Source organism: Periplaneta americana, chromosome 3 (assembly GCF_040183065.1).
Source record: "Periplaneta americana isolate PAMFEO1 chromosome 3, P.americana_PAMFEO1_priV1, whole genome shotgun sequence".
Taxonomy (NCBI): Eukaryota; Metazoa; Arthropoda; class Insecta; order Blattodea; family Blattidae; genus Periplaneta; species Periplaneta americana.
Window position 1 is genome coordinate 117,701,520 of NC_091119.1, and position 23,005 is coordinate 117,724,524.

At 37.0% G+C, this 23,005-nt stretch overlaps 1 protein-coding gene across 1 annotated transcript; it reads right to left on the reverse strand.

Moving 5' to 3' along the window:
- Positions 1-2,080: 2,080 nt before the first annotated feature.
- On the reverse strand, positions 2,081-13,641 carry LOC138696425 (F-box/LRR-repeat protein 2-like). Its single transcript, XM_069821392.1, has 3 exons — positions 13,191-13,641; positions 11,246-11,699; positions 2,081-2,855 (listed from the first exon to the last, which is right to left on the reverse strand). The coding sequence occupies exons 1-3, from the start codon at positions 13,250-13,252 to the stop codon at positions 2,280-2,282; spliced, it is 1,092 nt and encodes a 363-aa protein (XP_069677493.1). The 5' UTR covers positions 13,253-13,641; the 3' UTR covers positions 2,081-2,279.
- Positions 13,642-23,005: the final 9,364 nt, after the last annotated feature.

Genomic DNA, 23,005 nt, shown 5'->3' on the forward strand with positions numbered 1-23,005 from the left:
CATGTTCTCAATTTAGTTTTGCAACAAACTACTTCATCCATTCCAGAATGCCGTATTTTTTTTTTCAAAACACTGTCGGGTTTAGTTGCATTTTTCTCATCATCTCCTAAAAGATCAGAAAACTCAAGGAATTTATGAACAAGAAACTCCCAAAAGTAGCACCAACTAGATTGAATTTTACATTTCGGCTTGTAAATACAGTAAAGGAATACAGAGAAAAACGGACTGCTTTCTTTAAAAATATCATTTGTAATGACTCTGAAGAAAACTGGGATGATGCTGTAAATGTGCAGGCTCAAGGATATTTGAATTTTTTCACACAGTGTCAGAATATATTTCTTCTTGAAGTCTATGCTAAAGTGTTCGCACATACAGATGTGCTCTACAATATTCTTCAGACAAAAAGTCTAGACATAGCATACTACTTGCAAGAGGTATCAAAGTTAAAAAAATACTATATCCGAGTTCAGACGTAGTGGGTTTCCGTCGATATGGAGTAATATGGAAAATGAAAATTCTTCAGCCAATACAATGGAACCACCATTAAAGCGAAGAAAAGGAGATGATGAATTGAAATACAGGCAGCTGTACTACAGCATACTAGATCGTATGCACATGGAAATTACTGACAGATTTTCTGATTATGGAAAGCTTCAGTTCACACATCTTCTAGATTCTCAAAAATTTTCTGCTTATACAGAAAACTTCCCGAATGAGGCACTAAACAAATTATTTCAGTCTTATAACAGTCACTTTGATCAAGTACGTTTGAAAAATGAATTAAGTGTAATATATTCAGCAGAAGTCTTTGATTTTTCGAACAAACCTATCCATGAAATATTATCTGCCATATATGAAAACCAGCTGACCCAAGTTATTCCTGAAGTCCTTAAATTGGCAACATTAATTGTGATAATACCATCTACGTCAGCATCGGTAGAAAGAAAATTTTCTGCGTTGAAGAGAATAAAATCCTACTGCAGATCAACTCATACACAAGAACGTTTATCCGGCTTGGCACTGATGTCCATTGAAAAGTCATTTCTACAGAAACTTTGCAAGTGGCCCAACTGTAATTTCAAGGACGAAGTCATCAATGTATTTTCGTCCCAATCAAGACGTCTGGAATTCACATAAATATGTAAGGAATTTTATTATAGGGATTTTAAAATAAATTTTGTGTAATAATAGGGTCAGTGGTAGTCCAAACCCTTTAACCAGTATACGCCACTGAAGCACAGAAGTGGCGGATAGTGTGACAGATGGTGAGGACGGCTTATCCAGGCAACACAGTCGGCACGTACACCGCTGGTGTACAAAATCCTATTTGGGCTTCAATGTTTAGAAGTGCTCCATCTTCCGTTCGAAAGCACCTTGTTACTTCTATGTTATGGCTAAAGACAGGAATCTTGGTCACTACTCTTTGAAGTTAAGTGAGTACGGATTTTGTACAAAGAGCCAAATGATATGAAGAGTAGTGTTGCGTGTTGCTGTACGATAAAAAGACTACTCCCGCATCAAGGGCAACAAACACATATATATGATTTCAAAAGTAGGTCTGTATTGTGTATTACAAAAGAATAAACATAGTCTTTGCTGTAAACTTTTAACTTAAAATGTTACTGTTTCACAGGGACTACTCTTGATGAAATGTTTAAGCCTATATTACAACAATCTTTGTTGTAAAATTTTACCTTAAAATCTTACCGTACTGCATCAGAGACACTACTCTTAACATGATTAAGCCTATATTACAATAATCTTGGATGTAAAATTCAATTTAAAATGTCGGTACTACTATAACATAGGTGCCATCTTAAGCAACCTGTTTTAGAGTGACCCTGTATTGTGCATTACTTGTATTTGTGAGCAAGGTGTCTACTAAAGGACACGTACTGTAATGTATACCCTGTGCACACGTATACTCATTCCAATGTTGTGGGACAGTGGGACTAAGGGCACTGTCTTCAGTTATGAAATATAGGAAAATTATGACTCTTTGTTAGGAATTTAATCCATGATAATTTTACACATTTAGACAACTTACAAATTTTTATATTTGTTCTCATTGTGTATTTGGTAAAGATCACTTTCAAAATTATGCAATATAACGAGCGTATTTCCTCTTGAAAACTAATGAATGAAGTTTCACATGAACAAAATTTATCAGCACTTCAAGCAGCACATGATCATCAATTCTTCTTCAGAAACAATGAACAAAATGCCTACATATCAGCGCAGTGCAAGACGAACACCGAAAATAATATTAAACAGTGAACCTAGAGTCGACAGTTATAAGCACTGCAACTGAGCAGTCGGCAGATATGGGTACCGCCGGTGCGCCAGACAGGTGTACGGTGCACCTTGACTGTGGCATTAAGTTCGCCGACACGCTCCTCCTTTTTTCGATCACAGGGCTGTTCCAGCACCAGGAAGCTAAGTTCTCGGGCATGCAGGGCGATGGCGGCGAAGGCTACTCCCGTAAGGCTGCGCATACAATACAGATCCAGGTAGTGCAGAGCATCGCAGCGGCGAACAATGGTCTCCACTCCATTGTCCGTCACACCATTCACCAGCGCCAATGACAGGGTGTGTAGATGGCGGCAGTGCTTCGCGATAGCTTCGGCGCACATATCGTTCACACAGGAACAGTCCGCCAGGCTCAAATCGACCAGGCCACGCAAATTATCTGTACGAAAAAGATCTACCAGTGAGTCGAAGCACAGGTGCCGAACGTTATGCAGTCGCAAAGAAAGAAGGCAGCGCAGCGATCCAATTGCCTGCAGACCTTGCTCATCCAGATGTGTGGCTTTGTGCAGGTGTAACATGTGCAGGTTTACGCACTGCGCTAGTCCCTGCAAGTAGACCAAGAAAAGATGTTACATGGAGCCCCTCTGTTATTTTAACATATCTACAATAATTAAATTAATCTATTTTATCAAGGCATTGCCGCAGAAAATAAACTATATTCATTCATCATCATCACTGGCGTGACGGTCCTTTTAGTTTGACTTTAGCCTCCCCTTCACTTAGGTTTATGGCCCTTGCTTTCCAATTCCTTATACCTATCTTTCGTAAGTCTGTTTTACACAACGAGTTAGAAAGAGAACGATTCTTCTCTTTCTAACTCGTTGATTTTACATAATCCAGCCATCGTAACCCGGGTCTGCCGACTTTCATTTTGCCATCTACTTTAGCATTTAATATAATTTCGGGCAAACTTGTATCGTTCAACTATATTAATTACAGAATGTATTTACTATCTTGTTAATGAAACAGAACCTTTGAATTATTCAGAAGAATTTATGCTTGGACCTCTTCAATTTCTGATGTTGAATATAGGAATTCTAACGTTTCTAACATCGGTTTTACTGTTTATATTCGTCTTCGGTAAAAAAAAACGGAAAGGTAACATTTTTTTTTATTGACCTGGAGAAAAGGCAGAACAGACCTTCAAAGCTTCTTGCATTCCTTTATTGGACAACAACAATGAGAAAAGTCAAACCGTTGAATCTCTTGTACTTCCTATGTTTTTCGTTCAAAATTGCAATTAGAATTAGAATTTCGAACATAATTTATCAATTTATATTTTATTTGTTTCTGTAGGAAGCAATTTTGCCAGACGTCCTGGATTTCCGAGGATTCTCCTGGATTTTAATGGTGTGTCCTGCATTAAGTTAAATTTGCCCCGGGATATAAAGAAAAATGTAAAAATACAATGTTTTGCTAATTTCTATAAAATTATTATTAAAATTCTGTATTCATTTTTCCAAGACCCTATCCAGTCTATGTTCAACGTCATTGTTAACATCGACTGGCATCTCCTATCGTGTTACATTGAAATAAAAACAATAGGCCTAATAGCATTACGTATATGTTTATTCCTTATTCAGAGCAGCTGGCTACGGACTGGAAGGTCCGGGGTTCGATTCCGAGTGGTTACGTGATTTTTATCGTTGCCAAACTTTCAGAACGGCCCCGAGGTTCACTCAGGCTACTATAAAATTGAGTACTGGGTCTTTCCCGGGGTAAAAGGCGGTCAGAGCGTGGTGCCGACCACACCACCTCATTCTAGTGCCGAAGTCATGGATAGCATTGGGCTCTACTTCCATGCCCCCCCAAGTGCCATCATGGCATGTGACGGGGATACCTTTAACTTTTTATTCCTTATTGTCCTTGGAAGTTGATTTATTATTGAAACGATTTAAACACGTTATTGTGCATTTTTTCTGTATAAATCAGGCTGTAATATGGCATTACTTTGCCAAACTTTATCAATAATTCACAGCAAATTTCAGGAATCTCAAGATGTCAAACATATATTCTATGACTGTCCAGTCCTTTGCCGTGAAACATACGAGTTTGAGTTGTTACTGAACACTTTAAATTATACATTTACCAAACCGTTAACCAATATACTTACCAACTCTAAATCATATAATTATTTATGTCCTTCTTGAATAGAATATTCGTGAAACTGTAAAATGTTAAATTATTCTGGGGGAAAAATCGTATTAGTTCTAATCAACTATTATGAAACTGTAATTCTTCGATTTCGCATACTATTGTATTATTGGTTTTTATTTTATTTATTTACTTTTTAATTATGTATTTAATTTCCAATTTTGAGCCATTTCTTGTAATACCTTCTTATTGCCAATTGTTGTTAGTAAATAATGCATCTAATTCGTACATTTCAAGTCATCTCTTAATATAGCTATTTATTTCTTTTAAAATAATGTGTTTAATAACTATTTTATTTTTATTTATATATATTTCTTCCTATAACAATTACAGATTGCCATTGACAAAGAGTACCGTGATACAATAAGTATAGAGAAATGCCTTGAGGCTTTATGAAACATATTTTTGTTGTTACAGTGAAAAATAAATTGAAATAGATTGAAACACAAAATAATATACGAAATAACGTCAAGAAGATGTGACTTACAGTCATGGTCCCTTTGAATTATACCTGAAAATAGCTATTAATCCTTTGCGTGTTTGTTTTTAAAACAATATGTTTATTCTGTAACTACAGTCAGTATATTGTTATTAGTATCTCTTTGTTGTTACCTATTGCTTTAAAAAGAATGTGTTTACTTTGTAATCTTAACAGTGGCGTAGCATGAAATTATGAGCAGGGGAAGCTAACTCAAGTTGTCTTTCATGTACGAGGAAATGTACTGCGTCTTAAAATAAATAGTAGTCGATGTCAAGTCAGCAGTCCGAAGATTGGTTGGCAGTGGCGTGCATTCTGGCTAGGCTAGGTCTGCTGCGCCTACCCAGACAGACAGGAAGAAATTTATTAAATTTGTATTTAAAAGTAATACTGTTAATTTAAGAAAGTCTGCAGAGTCCTTAACTAATTTCAGCAAACTTTGGCTTGGCATCCTATTTTCATTTCCTTTTGGCTGGTCCTGTACATCGCATTTGAATTATTGTCCGCTGTGTGCGCGCCCTCGCGTCATCTTTCGTCACTGGAGAGTTGGGCTCCCGGGGCCACAGCCTACCCGGCCCTGCAGTGAGCGTAGTGTTTCCCTTCATAGTCAGTATTTATTTGTCTATGGTCAGTACATTAGAACAGCTGGCGCATGCGCCCTGATTTACGTGTCTTGTCCATTGCCGTAATACGCTAGGCTGGTAGGCGCTATTGAAAGCGCTTTTGGTGATGAAATTATTGTATTATAGTGTTTATTTGAACTTCTGGTGGTAAAGCGAGTGTGTTATAGAGTGTATTTGAACAAAGTGAGGTATAACTAGTGCGATATTGTTGTAATATGGCAAAAGATCACTGTATAATTGAACAGATTTTTAAAAAGCCTTTTGGTTGTAGATCATTTAGCGAAAAACTTGAAATTATAACTGTGGGGGGAAGACCAGTGCCGGCGCTTCCGAACTTAAAGTTTTTACGTAAAGAAAAGAGTAGAGAATATTTACGTTATTACAGTGTGAACCAATATGTGAAAACTAATTGGCTAACCGGATGCTGTCATCTTAATAAATTATTTTGTTGGCCATGCTTATTATTTTGTAACGAACAAAGTGTGTGGAACAAAGAGGGTTATAATAATTTAAATAATCTCAGCAATGCCATTGTCAAACACGAACGATCGCAGTGTCATTTGCGTTCGGTTGTTCAGCTTTCTTGTTTTGGAAGTGTTCGTATTGACACCCAACTTGATCAACAATTGAAATCGGATGTGGCGCGTCACAATGAAATGGTGAAGAAGAACAGAGAAATATTGAAACGCCTAATCGACGCAACGTGCTTCTTAGCCATGCAAGAACTGCCGTTCAGAGGGCATGGCGAAAGTGAAGATTCACTTAACAAAGGCAACTATATAGAACTTTTACATTTGTTGAGCAACTACGACACTACTCTTCGAGAACATCTAGAGTCGTCTACAACATTTAAGGGCACATCGAACAGAATTCAAAATGACCTGATAACTGCTATCAGTGGCGTGTTGATGGAATCTATTAAGAATGACATTTCCATGGCCCAGCATGTTGCAATCATTTTAGATGAAACATCCGATGTAAGTAACAAATCACAACTATCCACCACTCTCAGGTATGTCCATGACCAGACAGCACAGGTTCAAGAAACGTTTATTTCCTTCGTTGATGTGAGTGCAGATAGATCCGCTAATGGCTTATTTAATCATGTAATGGACATAGTGGCATCTTATGATATCAGAGACAAATTAGTTGGTCAAACATATGACGGTGCGGCAGTGATGGCTGGAGAAATAAATGGACTTAAAACCAAAGTTCAAGACATTTATCCTAGAGCTCTATTTGTTCATTGTTTCAGTCATGTCCTAAATCTAGTCTTATCTCAGTCAGCTATGATCTTTTTTCAAACATTGAATGGACTAAGTAGCTTCTTCTCCAAGTCTACAAAACGCGCACATGCTCTTACTGAATATTCCAACAGAATAATTCCAAGAAATGCACCCACAAGATGGAATTTCTCTTCCAGAATGGTCAATGTTGTAAAGGAGAACCGTGAATTGCTGGTGGACTTTTTTAAAAATATACTCAGCAACTCATCAGACTGGGAAAGTGAAACTGTTTCTCTTGCGCGTGGATATTTGTCTTTCCTTTCAGAGTTTGAGACCAAATTTCTTCTAAATGTGTTATCAAAGATCTTTGCATACACTGACATTCTGTACAACATTCTTCAAACGAAGCATTTGGATATTCTGTATTGTGTAGAAAAGGTTAATGAAACAAAACGTATTGTTCTACATGAGAGAGACAGATTTGATGCATTATGGAGTGATGTTTGTAATGAAGACGAATGTGAAGAAGTGCAGCGAAAAAGAAAATGCCTGGAAAATGATGTCATAAAATACAGGAGAATATTTTTTTAAATAATAGACAATGTGACAAAGCATATTACAGATAGGTTTGGAAATCTCCCTCAGTTGGAATTTATTTCATTGCTTGATCCAACGAAATTTCAGTCTTATAAATTAAATTTTCCTACTTCCGCCCTGGATGCGCTGAATGTAAAGTACAGTACAATGTTTGACATAGTCCGTCTAAAAAATGAATTGACAGTCCTATATTCAATGGAGGAGTTTCGTGGAAAATACCCTCATGAACTGGTAACACATTTAAAATCAAAACAACTCCACACAGCATTTGTCGAATTGTACAAATTGACCCTACTGGTTTTGACCATACCAAGCACATCTGCATCTGCTGAGAGGTCATTTTCTGCCCTTAAGCGGATTAAATCATTTCAAAGATCAACTCAAGGGCAAGAAAGATTGAGCAGTCTAGCCTTGATGTCCATTGAGAAGAAAAAGCTGAAAGAAATCCGAAAATCCCCTACATTCCACAGCGATGTCATTGAGGAGTTTTCTAAAAAGGAACGCAGAATGGAGTTCACCTTCAAGTAAATAAGGTATGATTTATTTAATTACTAATTTATTTTATCATTAGTTTCCGAAGGTTTCTGTTTTCTTACCCTCCTTCTGGCTGCTGCTCTGGTTTGATGTCAGAACTCACTAAAATTATATCAAATATCAAATTATCAATATGTTCGAGATATTGTAAGTTGTATACCTATGTAGCATGCAAACATGAAGAGCCTACCCTAATGCAATAGGATCCGCACGCCACTGGGTTGGAACCTCATAAGTAACACCAATAAGGCATCACCTCAAATGGTACATAGTAAAATATGATTTGATGGTTTACACATCTCTATAGACACATACAATACGATCCGATCCGGAGTTGCGTTCGGCGCGGGTTCGATTCCCGCTTGGGCTGATTACCTGGTTGAGTTTCTTCCGAGGTTTTCCCCAACGTAAGGCAAATGTCAGATAATCTACGGGGAATCCTCGGGCCTCATCTCGCGAAATACTATCTTGCTATCACCAATCCCATCGACGCTAAATAACCTCGTAGTTGATACAGCGTCGTTAAATAACCAAGTAAAAAATCAACGTTAAAATATTTATCAGAAGATTATTTTTGACTACATAATTAGTGTCAGGAACTATTATTTCACTCACTATTTATTATATCAGCTACAGTGCACACTAACACTTCGACTGAACACAACTCACGAAAGGGATAACTCGGAAGCTAATTCTTTCCAATGTTAAAGCTAGCTTCTTGCGAGCCTTGCGACCAGGGTAGTTTAGTTAGAAAGGGATGGAAAATCTGCGGGGTGCGTTACATAGAAGAATGTGTGAAAGAAATGAGTCTGTGGAGGGGATTGTAAGCTGGTGTGTGCAGGCTTCATGTTTACTGCTGCATCACAAATCATCCTGAACTGCCGCATCACAACATTTAAGACGTACTTATAAATTGTATTAAAATTAATAAATAATTTTGTTCATAAACTGCAGTTTATTATGGAGTTATTAACTGGGGAAGCTGAGCTTTTTAGCTTACATTGACGCTACGCCACTGAATCTTAAGTCATTTTTTCTACTATTCCTTTACTGTACTGTTTACATTTGTTTTTAAATCTTTTCTATTGCCCCTACCATTATATATTGCCCTTCACGAATTTCGGTATTCGTTAGTTGTAAGTCATTACTTGTGTTATATTTTAATTATTGTAATTGTTCCTGAATCATCTATGTAACTTGTAACCGTAAATCATTACTTGTAATATATCTTTATTACTCTTAACTATTTCATTGTTCATGAATTAAGTATTAATTTGAAAGTGAAAGTGAAACTTTGTTTTATTAATGTACTATTTATTATCTTTTTAAGATTGTGATTTACTCTGAAACGGTTAGACATTCTTGTATACCTTTCACATTGATTATTCCTCAAACATCTCATTAATATTTAACAGGAGCCATTCTTTCACTAATGTGCATGCTTCTACATAATTCATGTGAATTGTAACTGTGACCACTATATTATATTATCATTTTACTATTGTTTATTGGTTATAAAATATGTATTTTGATGCCATCTATAACCCTAATATACCTCAGAGTGAAATAAGGATTATTAAATTGGATAATAATAAAAAAAATCATAATCTAGCAAAAATATAACACAAAGTTTACGCCTTATATGTACAGGGACATCATTTTATTTTTACTTCAATTTTTATTGTACCTGAGTTTTTTAATGTACTTCACTCGTACCCCCTCTACTAGTAAACTTCCAACTGTCCTCAGCACAGAACCAAGGCCTCGTATGCAGTACTGAGTTAGTGAGTATAGTACGTTCCAGAAATATGTTCGCGTTTTCCAGTGACGAAAGAACTTTCAATATTGAATCATATTTTCGCACAGGTACTGTCGTCCGTTTCCGTACGTCGCATCCCGGTTTCTCCCACCTGCTTCTGTTCGCCCCTCTGTAAAGTCTAGTAGCTGGGCTGTCTTAGCTCTTTTCTGGAAACATTAATTTCTGTTAGGAATTGGACGTCTACGTAATATTATACAACTGTTTAAAATAACTTAAATAAAAGGACCTCGTTAAATAATTAACTATCACGTGATTTCTCCCCCTTTCTACGACCCTGCGACAAAACCACATGATCGGACAGTAGATAGCATTTCTGACTAATTTTATCTTTTCGGATCGGGCATGAGTGAAGATTAAATTTACAGTACGTAAGGTGCTCTTTTAGAGAGTAGGTACAGAATTATTTCAACATGAGTTACTAGTACGAAGGACGAAACTGGTAATTGGAATTAGGTACAATAGTCTATAGTGCAATAATATGCACAAAAGAACTGAAGCCTGTATCGAAATGAACGGCCATTTTTCAAAAATGTGTTTCAATATCCATATTATGATTATTTTTCAATTTAACTTCATTTTCTATAGTGTACGCTAATGTGCTGTAACAGTACAATATACACTGCATAATTAATACGTCCGAATGGATAGCTCAATTCGTGAGTAAAAACACTTGTTAATACAGTACTGTATTTTGATTAAATAAAAACCTAATGAAAATTATCAAACTTATATTTGCGATATTTCCTAGTTTACATAAATGGATGAACTACTTTTCTTTCCTCCTATACCTAGTAAAGTGATTTGTATTTTACGCCAGTATCATCGAACTCCAGTCTTGGAAGGGGGAGCAAGCGGTGTTTCCGGTTCTAGACCTTTAATCCAAAGATATAGCCAGGTTAGTATTAAAAATGTTAGTAAAAATAAAATGATGTCCCTGTATAACGTGTTGAAATGCATAAAAGGAATAAAATTAGTTTTATTGCAAATTAAATTAATTCAGAGTGGAGGCACGTTAAGCTACGCAGTATGATCATCTGTCCTGGATTTCTGATGAAAGAATCTGGCAACCTTGGTAGGAAGTTACTATATGTATAAAAAGAAAACTTCTAGATAATACTAATTTACCTATATTTCATGATTATTTTAAACAACAATCTTTTCTATCATGCAGACTTATAATTAGAGATCAGAATTAAATGGAAATGCATATTATGTGTGCTTCAATGTAAATAGTCTGGGGTACGTTTTAAGTTCACTTCTTTTAGTATGTTTAGTTTTATTAATTATATAATTGAATACTTACGATATACTCGAGTATTTTATGATCTTGGCACGCTTCATGAGTATATTAAATGTTTTTAAACATAATAATAAAATATTTAAACAAAATCTTGCCAGATAATCCAAATAGAATAAAAAGAATTTGAGCAAAATGTACAAATAATACAGCAGACAGGCCTTATAATTCGGCTGCAGAGCATTTTCATTCAGTTAAATACCGTACCTTAAAATCCGAGTCGGTGAGCTTGGATGCGTCGAATTTGAGGTGCGTTAATGTGTTGCAGCGATGGCTAAAGAGCATAGTGTATGCATTTTGCCAAGCATCGCTGCTGCCACTGCAGTTCTCACCGCTGAGCCAGAGTCGAGTCAAATGCGTACACTGCGTGGCCACATCCCGCACGTACGAAGGCATCAGGAAGTGTCCGTAGCTCAGCTGCAGACTTTTCAGGCATTGTAGGTGGCCCAGATTGCGAAAGAACTTTCCGCTACGAATGTTAACCTCGCTCAGCTCCAGGTGGCGGATCAGAGGGCAGCAGTGCAACAGGCGGTTCAGCACAGGCGCCCGCAACAGCAACCACTGACGTGAGTCAAAACCTCGCGAGCAACGTTTGATTGTCACGGACTCCACTTCATGGTTCGTCCAACACAGTTGTCTCACCAGTTCATCTACGTCACTTCTGTAAAACCAGAGTAGGGGGTAGATCTCACGCTCACGTATACGCACACACTTACTTACTACTTACAAGGAACACGGAGGTTCATTGCCGCCCTACATAAGCCCGCCAATGGTCCCTATCCTGAGCAAAATTAACCCGGTCTCTATCATCATATCCCACCTCCGTCAAATCTATTTTAATATTATCTTCTCATCCACGTCTCGGCCTCCCCAAAGGTCTTTTTCCCTTCGGCCTCCCAACTAACACACTATATGCATTTCTGGAATCGCCCATACGTGCTACATGCCCTGCCCATCTCAAACTTCTGGATTTAATGTTCCTAATTATGTCAGGTGACACAAATGCAAATACACACACATTACATTTCATTACAGTGCTGGAATGCGACGAAACGAAGAATATTTATGCGCTGAAATGAAAAAAATAAATAAAGTGCGACGAAATAACCGAGACCATTTTCTTTCACATGGTATTTCAACTTTCTGCGTTTCTTAGCTAGTTCCTTGAGCACAACATTTTCATTCACAGATACTTTCTCTTGTATATGTATGTGTGTGTCTGAGAGCCAGGCCAATAAGAGACTATTCTCTTATGCTGTTCCTAAGGTACGTTTTATTAGTAATAAAATAATTAATCCTTCAGGAGTATGAGTACTTACAGATATAGTTGCCATTACTGTGAACAAATTATGTATTACTCGAAGTTAGTCACCGTTATAATGTTGTAGAAGGTTTATTTCCAAAACACCACTCGCTGCGCCAGTGTTTCCACAAATAATCAGTTTACATTCTTCAAAACCTGACTTATTTTCATAATTAAATAGCACAACTGCACTTATCCAAAAATTTAAAATCAATTTATGCTCATGTTTTTGAGTCCTGGTTTGCCACAAAATAAGGGGTTCAATAATCTAACATAGTGTAATCTTACAGCTTTTTTCAATAGTTAAGGGGAGACTCCACTGAAAAATTCAACTTTTTTTCTTTGGTACCGATTGAAACCAAATTTCGACACCATGTTTAGTATATAAAAAGGTAATAATCCCCAAAATTTGAAGACTCAATCTTAGCTGGTTCCCTTTTTATTTAATTTTTTTTGTAATTTTGAGCGGTATCAAAAAATCCCACTTTCTATTATAAAACCTTAATTTTCATCCTCAATTTTTTTTAGGTTTATGCACAAGGAATAGTTCAACAGTCCTGTGCATTCATTTGTTGAAAAATGTTATTTATTTACTTCCTGATATTTTTTAAAATTTTGAAATAATTTTTCGTTCTATAATTCATGCATAAAAATTATTAAAAAATAAACGAACAACTTATGTTACAATATTGATGCACAGAAGCATGCAAATATCCCAAAACTACTTGCTGTAAAAATTTCATTTAATTTGGTTAATATTTAGTATGAAAAAGTTGGTATTGAAATGAAAAAAACAAACTTACAGAAAAATGGATTTTTGTAAAATGAATATTTCTATGAGACACATACCCATTAAAATTCTCCTGCACCATATGTTTTTCCTTCCTGCTCCAGTAAGGCTTCTTTTTCATGCAATTTCATCTCCAAGATTGCCTTTCTCTTGAATTTTTCCTTGTGAAGACTGCATCGTACACTCTGCTTCACACGTCGTCGATCCCTCGATAAGCAGATCTTCTTCTGGGAAGATGACAAAGGAGTGCTGAGTTCCCTGCTCTGTTCAGTCTTCAAACACCCCTTGTTAAATTGAGATACAGCTTCCACAAGACCCAAAAGTATCTTCTTTTGTGAAACAAAAGTTTCTTTGGGGCATTTGGACCAAATGACACTGTGTAAGCTTTCATTTGCATTTTGAGTCATGCCACCAGTACATCTTCCTAATAGTATGTCTGAGGCAAGCCTCTGATACACTGGCATTATTTTAGCCACAATAGATGTACTAAGTGGAGTATGAATATTCTCTCTATGACGTCCTGGAACTTCACCGAGTGCAATACATTTATTGTAAAAGCACCATGACAATTTACCTTTGGGACACTTTTTATGTTGTGGGTTTTCATCTGTGCTCATGCAATGATACAGTGTGGCATATACAGCTGTTTTCATTTTGTCGACATCAGGGACGTTATTGACAATTGCTGCCCTGTAATAATTTGTCAACTTCTTTATTGTCGACTCCTTGAGACTGCCATGTTGTTTCCCTCCCAAAGTTACTTTTTTTTTCTTCCAGTCTTTTACCATATTACGCAGACCAGTGCCCACACGCTTTGCAATATGGTTTACACATTCATGCTTTTCAATGGTGACATCTCCATAAATTTTCTGTGCCTTGAGATGTAAATGGGTTTTTGCGTCTCCATCTGACACAAGCACAGTGTACCGGAACCCTGCTTCTTCTGATCGCCTCCACAGCTTCTCTGCTGCATGCATCTCCATTGCTGGAGACGAACCAGAGAAATTTTTCTCACATGTAGATATATGCCCTTCATTCCAAAAGAAAAATTCTGGACTGTCTTTGCCTAATAATTTTTCTGTAATAACACAGGCATGGCAGTATTTTGACATAATTTCAAAATCCACAACTAATCCAGTTAGGACATCAATAACACATCCTATGCCATAATTACTTCTGTGTCCTCTGGTGTGCCAGGTACCATCATAACTGACTGATATGTCAATTATTTCCTTTCCTTCTAATTCTGGATTTTCTTCAATATGGGCAAGCCTCACCCGGTCCCTAGCATCTTCAAGTGTTCTGTTACCAAATGAAGCAGCTTCTTTGCACAGTAGTTCCAGTAACTTGTAATAATTGCTAGAACTCATCACATTCATGCTCATCCCTATACAGAACTGTTCCATGGCCCCATAGCCCTTCCCAAATCTTGAAAATGACTGCACCATTTTTTTATTTACATCAAATGCTCCCCTTGTTTTAGCATTCGTGGTTTCTAGTCTAGGGCTTGAAAAATGTTCATCCAACACTACATCACAGTTTGTACATTTTATAACAAGTCTGAAGGCAAACCCATGCTGCTCCCTTCTTTGTAACACAACTGTATTTTGTGAACACTCATTACATAAGAGTTTGGAAAATAGAGACCTCAGTGAATCCATGTGTATAAACATATAATCACAATCTGAATGTGGTGTTTCATTTGTTGGAATTTCTGTTTCTAAATCAATTCCAATTTTCTTGGAGGTGGTACTTGGGACTGAACAGGGTTTCTGCTTATTTTCTAAATTTATGTTTACACATTCATTAGGCAATGTTCTCAACTTCCAACGTTTTTCTGCCATTTGCTTGGCTTTGGCTCTCTTGGATATCTTTCCACTTCTCACACCCATTTTGTGGTAATGTTTATATATCTATGTTATATACACGCTATGATATATGATAATACTATTCACTATTTACACACACTATAGACACTAATTTCCACTATTTACACAATAACTAAAAAAAAAAAAAAAAACAAGAAAGAGAACTCTTCAATGTTACTACAATAAACACGAGAACATGTACAAAGCAGGCACAATTCACTGTTTACTACGATATTTACAACTCTACTATAATAAATAATGTAGTAATATAATAAAACTTATTCCAACAACTGGCATTTTACACAAATCAACCGCAGAAAACGAAAAAAAAATAAAAAAATAAAATAAAAATAACTTTCAAAGCAACTTTTGCATGACCATCACACAAACGTTTTGTTTATATCTGTAATGCAGCTTTTTCTCACTAGAAACCGCCACATACGTCTAGAAAGTTCAGGCAATCAACATTGAAACAGAAAGTTAGTAGATTTGTGAAGAGATATCAGTATTCATGGAAATAAAGTTAAAATTATTATTTTGACAGCTCTCAACATGCCACGCCCCCTTGCAACCTATAACTTAAATATTTTTTATACATATTTCTAATTCGAATCAAGCCAAATCCTTTTGTGATATGAAAGTACACATTCTAAAGTTGCAAAATAGCCAATAAAATTTTTTTGAAAAAAATTGAAGTTTTTGAGTGGAGTCTCCCCTTAATATTTCAGGAGTCTTTTGAGTATTATGAAAAATCTATCAACATGGACAAGGCGTGTTTTTCCATCTAATATAACAGAATAATTCAAAACGACACCGCCAACTCTTAATATGCTGTAAAGGACAGCAAGCTGATTATTTTTCAAGAGGGAACTTATGTCCCGAAATGAGTGGTTTGACTACAATGGGCCATCAAAATTTCGATTGTTTTTGGCGTCCTTGTAGTTATAAAACACATAAGACATCAGGGCAAGATGGATGGACTAACTGCACCTGATAGCTTTCCTGTGCATGAGCGACATCACATTATAGTCCATCCTCCACATCCTAATTGGTCGTTTGTGATATGTTCCAGTAACGTTTTTGTGAATATTAAGACATGTATCAGTACATAACTACGAAAATGACTTATATGCTTTTCTCATATGCCAGAATGGACGGCTATGTTAGAGGGGTAGGCCCTCTTTGATGACTACACGATTGCCAGATCTTATACCTCTCGATTATTTTTTTAGGGTAGTGTGAAGGAGACTCCTGTAACATCAGAATAGGATCTTGTCGTACCAAACCATGTAGCGGCTGAAATACTTAGCACACAACCACACCTCTTTGATTATGCACTACAATCTCTGCACCGCAGATGTACGCTCTTTAATCGAGTTGGAGGTTGACAACTCGAACCTCTTTTTATAACTTAATGTTCGATGTGATGCTCGTCTTGGGTTGGTGGAGGTTTTCTGACAAAATGTGAAACGCATGCCCTTCACCATATCTCAAGCGTTGTCATACTTCGACGCCCCACAGCTTCCGAACTACTGTATGTATTTCGGACATGGATTCTAACTTAAAATGATCAGTTTGCTGTCCTGTACAACATAAGAGTTGTTGGTGTTGTCTTGAATCACCCTGTGTATATATGCATACGATTCCCGTACATTTTCCCGAATCCATATTCCCGAATATCCAGTTTCCAGAAAAACAGTTTTCCTGAAATCAAATTGTTTGAATGCGAATTCCCAACTGACATTTTCCAGATATATTTTATTTATATTTTCCCGAAGGACAATTTCGCGAATAGCACTGAAAGTAACATGCAAATTAAGTGATGAGCAGAAATGTATTGCAAGATATTTCAATCTATGGAAGGGTGAGTATGATGTATTCAAATTTTATAACTACTGTAAGTGTCCTCAAGTTATCAAGATGTCCTTTGCTGGCATTTTAGGTTGAGTAGTCCTGAACTATTGGCTAATTTTCTTTGAAGATGTAAGGGATTTAACCAATTTCTCTTCGGCTGTGCCCTCATTCTGCATTCTGCATTCCGAATTCTGCAATCATAGTCCGAGTGTCGCTCTCTTCTTTTTGAAATTGGATCAGTGCGATGTGAAAGCTTGGATGATGTTTATCGAACATTACTTGCGGGCGATTGTGATGTCCTTCCGAGAAATTGTTTGTACGATATTCGTTGTTTATATTATCATAATACTGATTCCACAATTGCTCCTCGTATCGTGAGGGAGCAGCCCGCCTTCTGCCACGAGCTCGTATAACAGAGATGTACGGAACATCGAAATTATAAAATGTAAAGAATAAATGGGCGTAAATTTTAGTGCCAGAAGCATGTGGGTCTCAGTTTTAATACTGCGGTTTCACAAGCTTCGCCCGGGCTTCTCTACATTCGGCGCGTGTGTATAGTGAGATTCAGCAGGCCCTTTCAACACTGTCACATTATGAGATGGTCCAAACGTTATTGCTCTTGCAGAACATTGTTTGGAACGTAGGTAGGCTACCTAAAATTTCAGTGAATTTTATCTCCAGCACAATTTCTACGATTCAAATAAACATAACCACTGAACAGGAGTTTCTTTCCACTTCGAGTTGATATAATAATAATAATAATAATAATAATAATAATAATAATAATAATAATAATAATAATAGGTACATTAATCATGCTAATTTAGAAAAATTCCATTGTCAACTAATGATAGTGCCTTTTTCGGAAATTTCTGACATATTCTGGAAAGTGATGGCGAAATGAAATTCTGGTACGTGGCTTCGGGAACTTTCATTCGGACATAAATTCAAGAAAAAGGTTTTCAGGAAAACTATTTTTCCGGAAGCTGGATATTCGGAAATGCGGATTCGGGAAAGTGGGTGGGAACATTACATACATACATACATACATACATACATACATACATACATACATAAGTCAAAAAGTTTTGCATATTAAGGTGCGTACACACTTAGCGAACGAACAACGAACGAACGACAAACGATTGCATTCGTTGATTGAAATCGGTACGTGTGTACGTCGCAGCAAAGGCAAACCGATCGTTTGGTTTGCCTTCGGAAGTGATCCGTCGCTTGTCGGTACATCAAAGGAAGTTGGTATTCGTTGTGGACGGGATTTACCATTAGCTTGTAGTTCAAATAGCAGAACGCAGCGCTTAGTTCAATTTCACTAACAGGATTGCGAAACTGGAGTGGACGAAAGACGCTGTTATAAATCTTATTAATGCATATAGGGAGCAGGAAACTTCATGGAACCCCAAGTATCCTACTTACCACAATAAAGTAAGAAAACATGATGTTTGGGAACCTATTGGAAAGATGTTCAGCTGCAAGATAGGCGAGTCAAACACGTTCAAAATTTGAAAATTATTTTTGTTTATTTATTTTCAGTGGATACATGATTTTGTTTATTGTAGGGAGCAGAAGTCAAAAAGAAAATTGAAAATTGAATCCCTACTGACATCATTTCGGAGGGAAAGACAGAAGTCCACAAAAAGATCTGGAATGGGGAGTGATGAAGTGTACGAGTCAACTTGGTTCGCGTATAAACATATGTCGTTCCTTTTGGACAAATTCACGCCCAGAAAAAACAACGTTCCAACCTTGTGCACACAAAATAAATTATTGGCACTGAAAAGTGTCTTTTCGTAAGCATGATGCGCATACGACAAACACAGACAAATCTCTCTTGTTTAGTATTTTAAGATAATTATTGTCAGTGAGGTATCCGTATACTGAAACTTTCCCCTGGGGCCTATTTCATAAAAGTAATAATTTAATACCATTACTGAAAAGGTAATGACATTAAGTAATATTATTACTGTTCTGTTTCATAAAAGTAATAGTTAATAATATTATTTAGGCCTATTACTATAAACGCTCATATTATTACTAAAATAAATAAGAATATTACTAAAGTGTTTCATAAACCAGCAAAGATAATTAAATTTATTAATAATATTAACGTTAGTTCCATGACTGTATTTTAAGTAATAGTTTAATAATTTGTAAAAAGTAAATGCCAATGTAGGGTTAAATTTTGAAGATAAAACCGTGAAAACATTTGAAATGGATAATTCTGACTCAAACTCTGTTTCTTCAAGTTATTTTTACGTCTTTTCCCCATTTTAAAAAGCATCAGAGAAAAAATGAATGACTAAAAGAGTCCCTCTCCATACTTACAAATACTTACAATCTGTCATAGGCGCCAATGTAGATGGACCAGACTGAAAATGAAAACTATCTTATTTAATTGTAAAAGAGGAACAATTGAAAAGGGTGAAACCTAAATTAAATTCAATTACAGTATAGAACTGTTAGGAAGTAATTACTGTATATGTTACATTATTTTATCTTATTTGAATGATTGAACTTAACGTTTTTTCCCGCCTTTCTCGTCATTTTTTAAATTATAATTGTTCAGAAATATATGCTTATGGGACATTAACATCACAAAATACAGTAATATTAATATTTTCTGTACCTATTGAAATGTTTTTTCAATGTATACTTGTGACAACCTGAATCTATATACTCTTCACTAATTAACATTGTGAAGATCTTGGTGAGCCAAAATCTTTTGCAGACATATATCAACAAGTAGATCTATTACAAAATATATGGACTACTTTAAACCACCCCTATAGAGGGCATAAGTTAAAATTAACTTACGAGATTTATAGGTACCGTATCTACAATTCCACATCACAATCTCTAATTAGAACATATTTGCATTTTGTATAGTCAGGTAACTTCTTGAACATACTACTTACAACATAATCAGCAATAAAAACCCATTAAGACAATTTCAGTGTTTTTATTAATTTCGTCATAACATTAATCTTCTACAATATCCACATCTTCAAACTCAAAAACGATATTTTCTAGAACTGCTTCACCGCGTAAGTACTTATGTCGTTATTGCATTACTTATTTATTTTTGGTAAAATAGTAATTTTTATGTGTATTTATTTACGCTTGCACCAATAATTTTTAAGCCTTTTTATATAAGTACTTGAGCAATATTCCGAATTATAACGGAACTTGAAAATATCTTCCATAAGACGCTTTGCAGGGTCCACTAACCCTGTCGTTAACACTGTCCTTAAGGCTGGTACAATATTGTCATCAAAAGTTTTCACTGCTTAACATTTTCATATGGTACTTCTTTAGATAACGAGGTACAAGTTTTATAGACTGTACCGTTCCCTTCAACAGGATGTACGAGAAACCATACAACGTTTTGAGGCGCACAGATGGAAAAGATTTATAGACAGACTTGACCACAATAGAACTCACAATCCCAAACTTTTCTGGGACGTGATCAAACGGATACGAGGAAAACACGCAAACTCAAACCACCCACTACGCGACGGACAACACATAGTATACGACACGCCTGGTAAACTAGATCTTCTCAGCCGCACACTAGAAAATATACACACCACACCAAATCACCCATCTTTCGACCCCCAACATCTAGCATACATTACACATCACATCACACGGAATCCTGATCTCTACGAGCCGCTTCCAGCGCCACTTCCTCGATCGACCGACGATCCACTCATTGACAACATCACTCCGCTAGACATATCATTGGAACTAAGATACATAAAAAACTCTTCCCCCGGACCAGACCAAATCACTTACAACATACTACGCCAACTGCCTCCCAAAGCACTAAATTATCTTGCAGAACTTTACACGGGATCACTCAGACTAGGACACACACCAAAGCGCTGGAAACACTCTCACATTCTTCTCTTTCCTAAACCAGGCAAAGACGCGTCTGACCCACAAAACTACCGACCGATCAGTTTGACATCAACATTAGCCAAATTAATGGAGAAAGTTCTCGTGTCACGACTACACGTCTATATGCGCAACCGCAATCTAATCCCGACCACTCAAGCCGGATTCCGACCGGGAGCGCAGCTACACGACCAGCTGATACGAGTGCTCACTCCCATTGAAGAGGCTTATACACGCAGACACTACAGCATCCTTATTGCCTTAGACGCCAAGAGAGCCTTTGACACAGTTTGGATAGACGCCCTAAAATATAAACTCATATCCTTAAACCTGCCACACGAAATCACACGTTGGCTCTCCAGCTTCATATCGAACCGAACAGGACAGGTGAGACTCGGAAGGAACGAACTTTCTCGGACCTTCCGAATAGAAGCTCGAGTCCCCCCAAGGCAGTGTCATATCTCCCACTCTGTATAACATCTATGTGGCAGATATTCCCCTCCCTAATAACCCGCTAGTAGGACTGGCACAATATGCAGACGACGTCGCATATTGGGCAACACACCCCCGACTCCCCTCCGCTAGGAAGTTACTAAACGCAACACTCAGGCAGTATCTAAATTGGACCAACACGTGGCGGATCACAGTCAACACAGACAAAACACAGATATGCGTCTTCCGCCCAAAACTCCGGACTCGGGTCCTCCAGAACAACCCAATCACAATAGCCAACACTCAACTTCCACTCCAGCGAAATCTCACATATCTAGGAATACCCCTCACCTCCAAACTCTCCTTAACCGAAGTAGCTAAATAAACCTGGAGGAAATATAACGCAGCCACCAGAGCAATAAGCTACCTAAGTGGCATCAATCGACCCGGTTGTATAACCGAAACACTCCTCCACCTATACAAAGCATTGGTTAGATCCCTATGCATACATCCCTCCATTTTCCTCGCACAAGCCCCTCCAACGACCCAATTGAAATTTGAAGCACGCGAAAGAAGAATTCTCCGCCAAATCTTCCACCTGCACAGACGCACCAGAAATAACACAGTTTACACTACGACAAAAACAAAGCCACTCTTCACACACCTAAACAACATAAACAGGAAATACACACATTCGGCAGTAAATCGCGTATATACACAACACATCTTCGCAAATCCCCCGAACACAAACAACAGAACAACACTGGAGAAACTCCTCTACAACTACCACCAGCCCCCACCACCAAACTAAAACACACAAACAAAACCGCAAACACTGCTGGAAATTTGAATACTGTCTGAGAGGACACACGACAGCAATAGAGAGGCAGATGAATAAAATAACACCACACCAAGAAAGTCTCCATAACGATTCAGACGCTTCTGCCACCGGAAGGGGAAACTTAAAAAAAATGTATGTATGTATGCACAGTGTTCTGCCCAAGAGCAAGTCTTTAACTGCAAACCCAGCATTTCCCTTTCTTGCTTTCCTCTTAATCTCCCCATATAATACTTTAATGTTGCCTATCAACTGATATCTTTTACCCCGAACTCTTGTCCCGTTCACCATTCCTTAAGCATCCCAAATTAACAAATTAGCCCTACACCAAAATAATTAAAACAAAAAAAATAAAGTAAAAAATAAAATAAAATCAAATAAATAAAGAGCCAATCACTGCACTCACACACCTACTGGCACTTATGCCAGAAATAGTGTCATACACAGTATGTAAATATATATTTATTGTTATTTATGTACAATGGCTGGAGAGGGCATCCTGCGCGTATAAGACCCTAAAACGGCCTCTGGCTCAAAGCCAGTAAAGCCAATAAACATCAACATACACGCGCACGCGCACACACGCTTCTGTCACTGATACACTGTTTTTGGAATTGCAAACGTTACAACAGCAGAGACGTGAACAATTAGGAATGATAAATATCTGTTCACAATATTTTAGATTTATCATATTGTTTCTTTTACTCGTAAATCAACTGACTCAAATAACAGAAAAAATAACTTCGAGTTGCAGTGATTTACAATCTTATCTGAAATAAATTGTCTCCCAAACCTTCACACATATTACGATTTACTCTGTTGTTGTTATTAAAGATAGTACTTCAAAACTTATTTCATTCAACAACTGTTAACAGAGAGAATAATATAAATAGCTCTAGAGTGCAGACCAACTTGGTTATGTTTGTCAGCCTTAACCTCAAATCATCTGGCTACTGTACGTATTTTA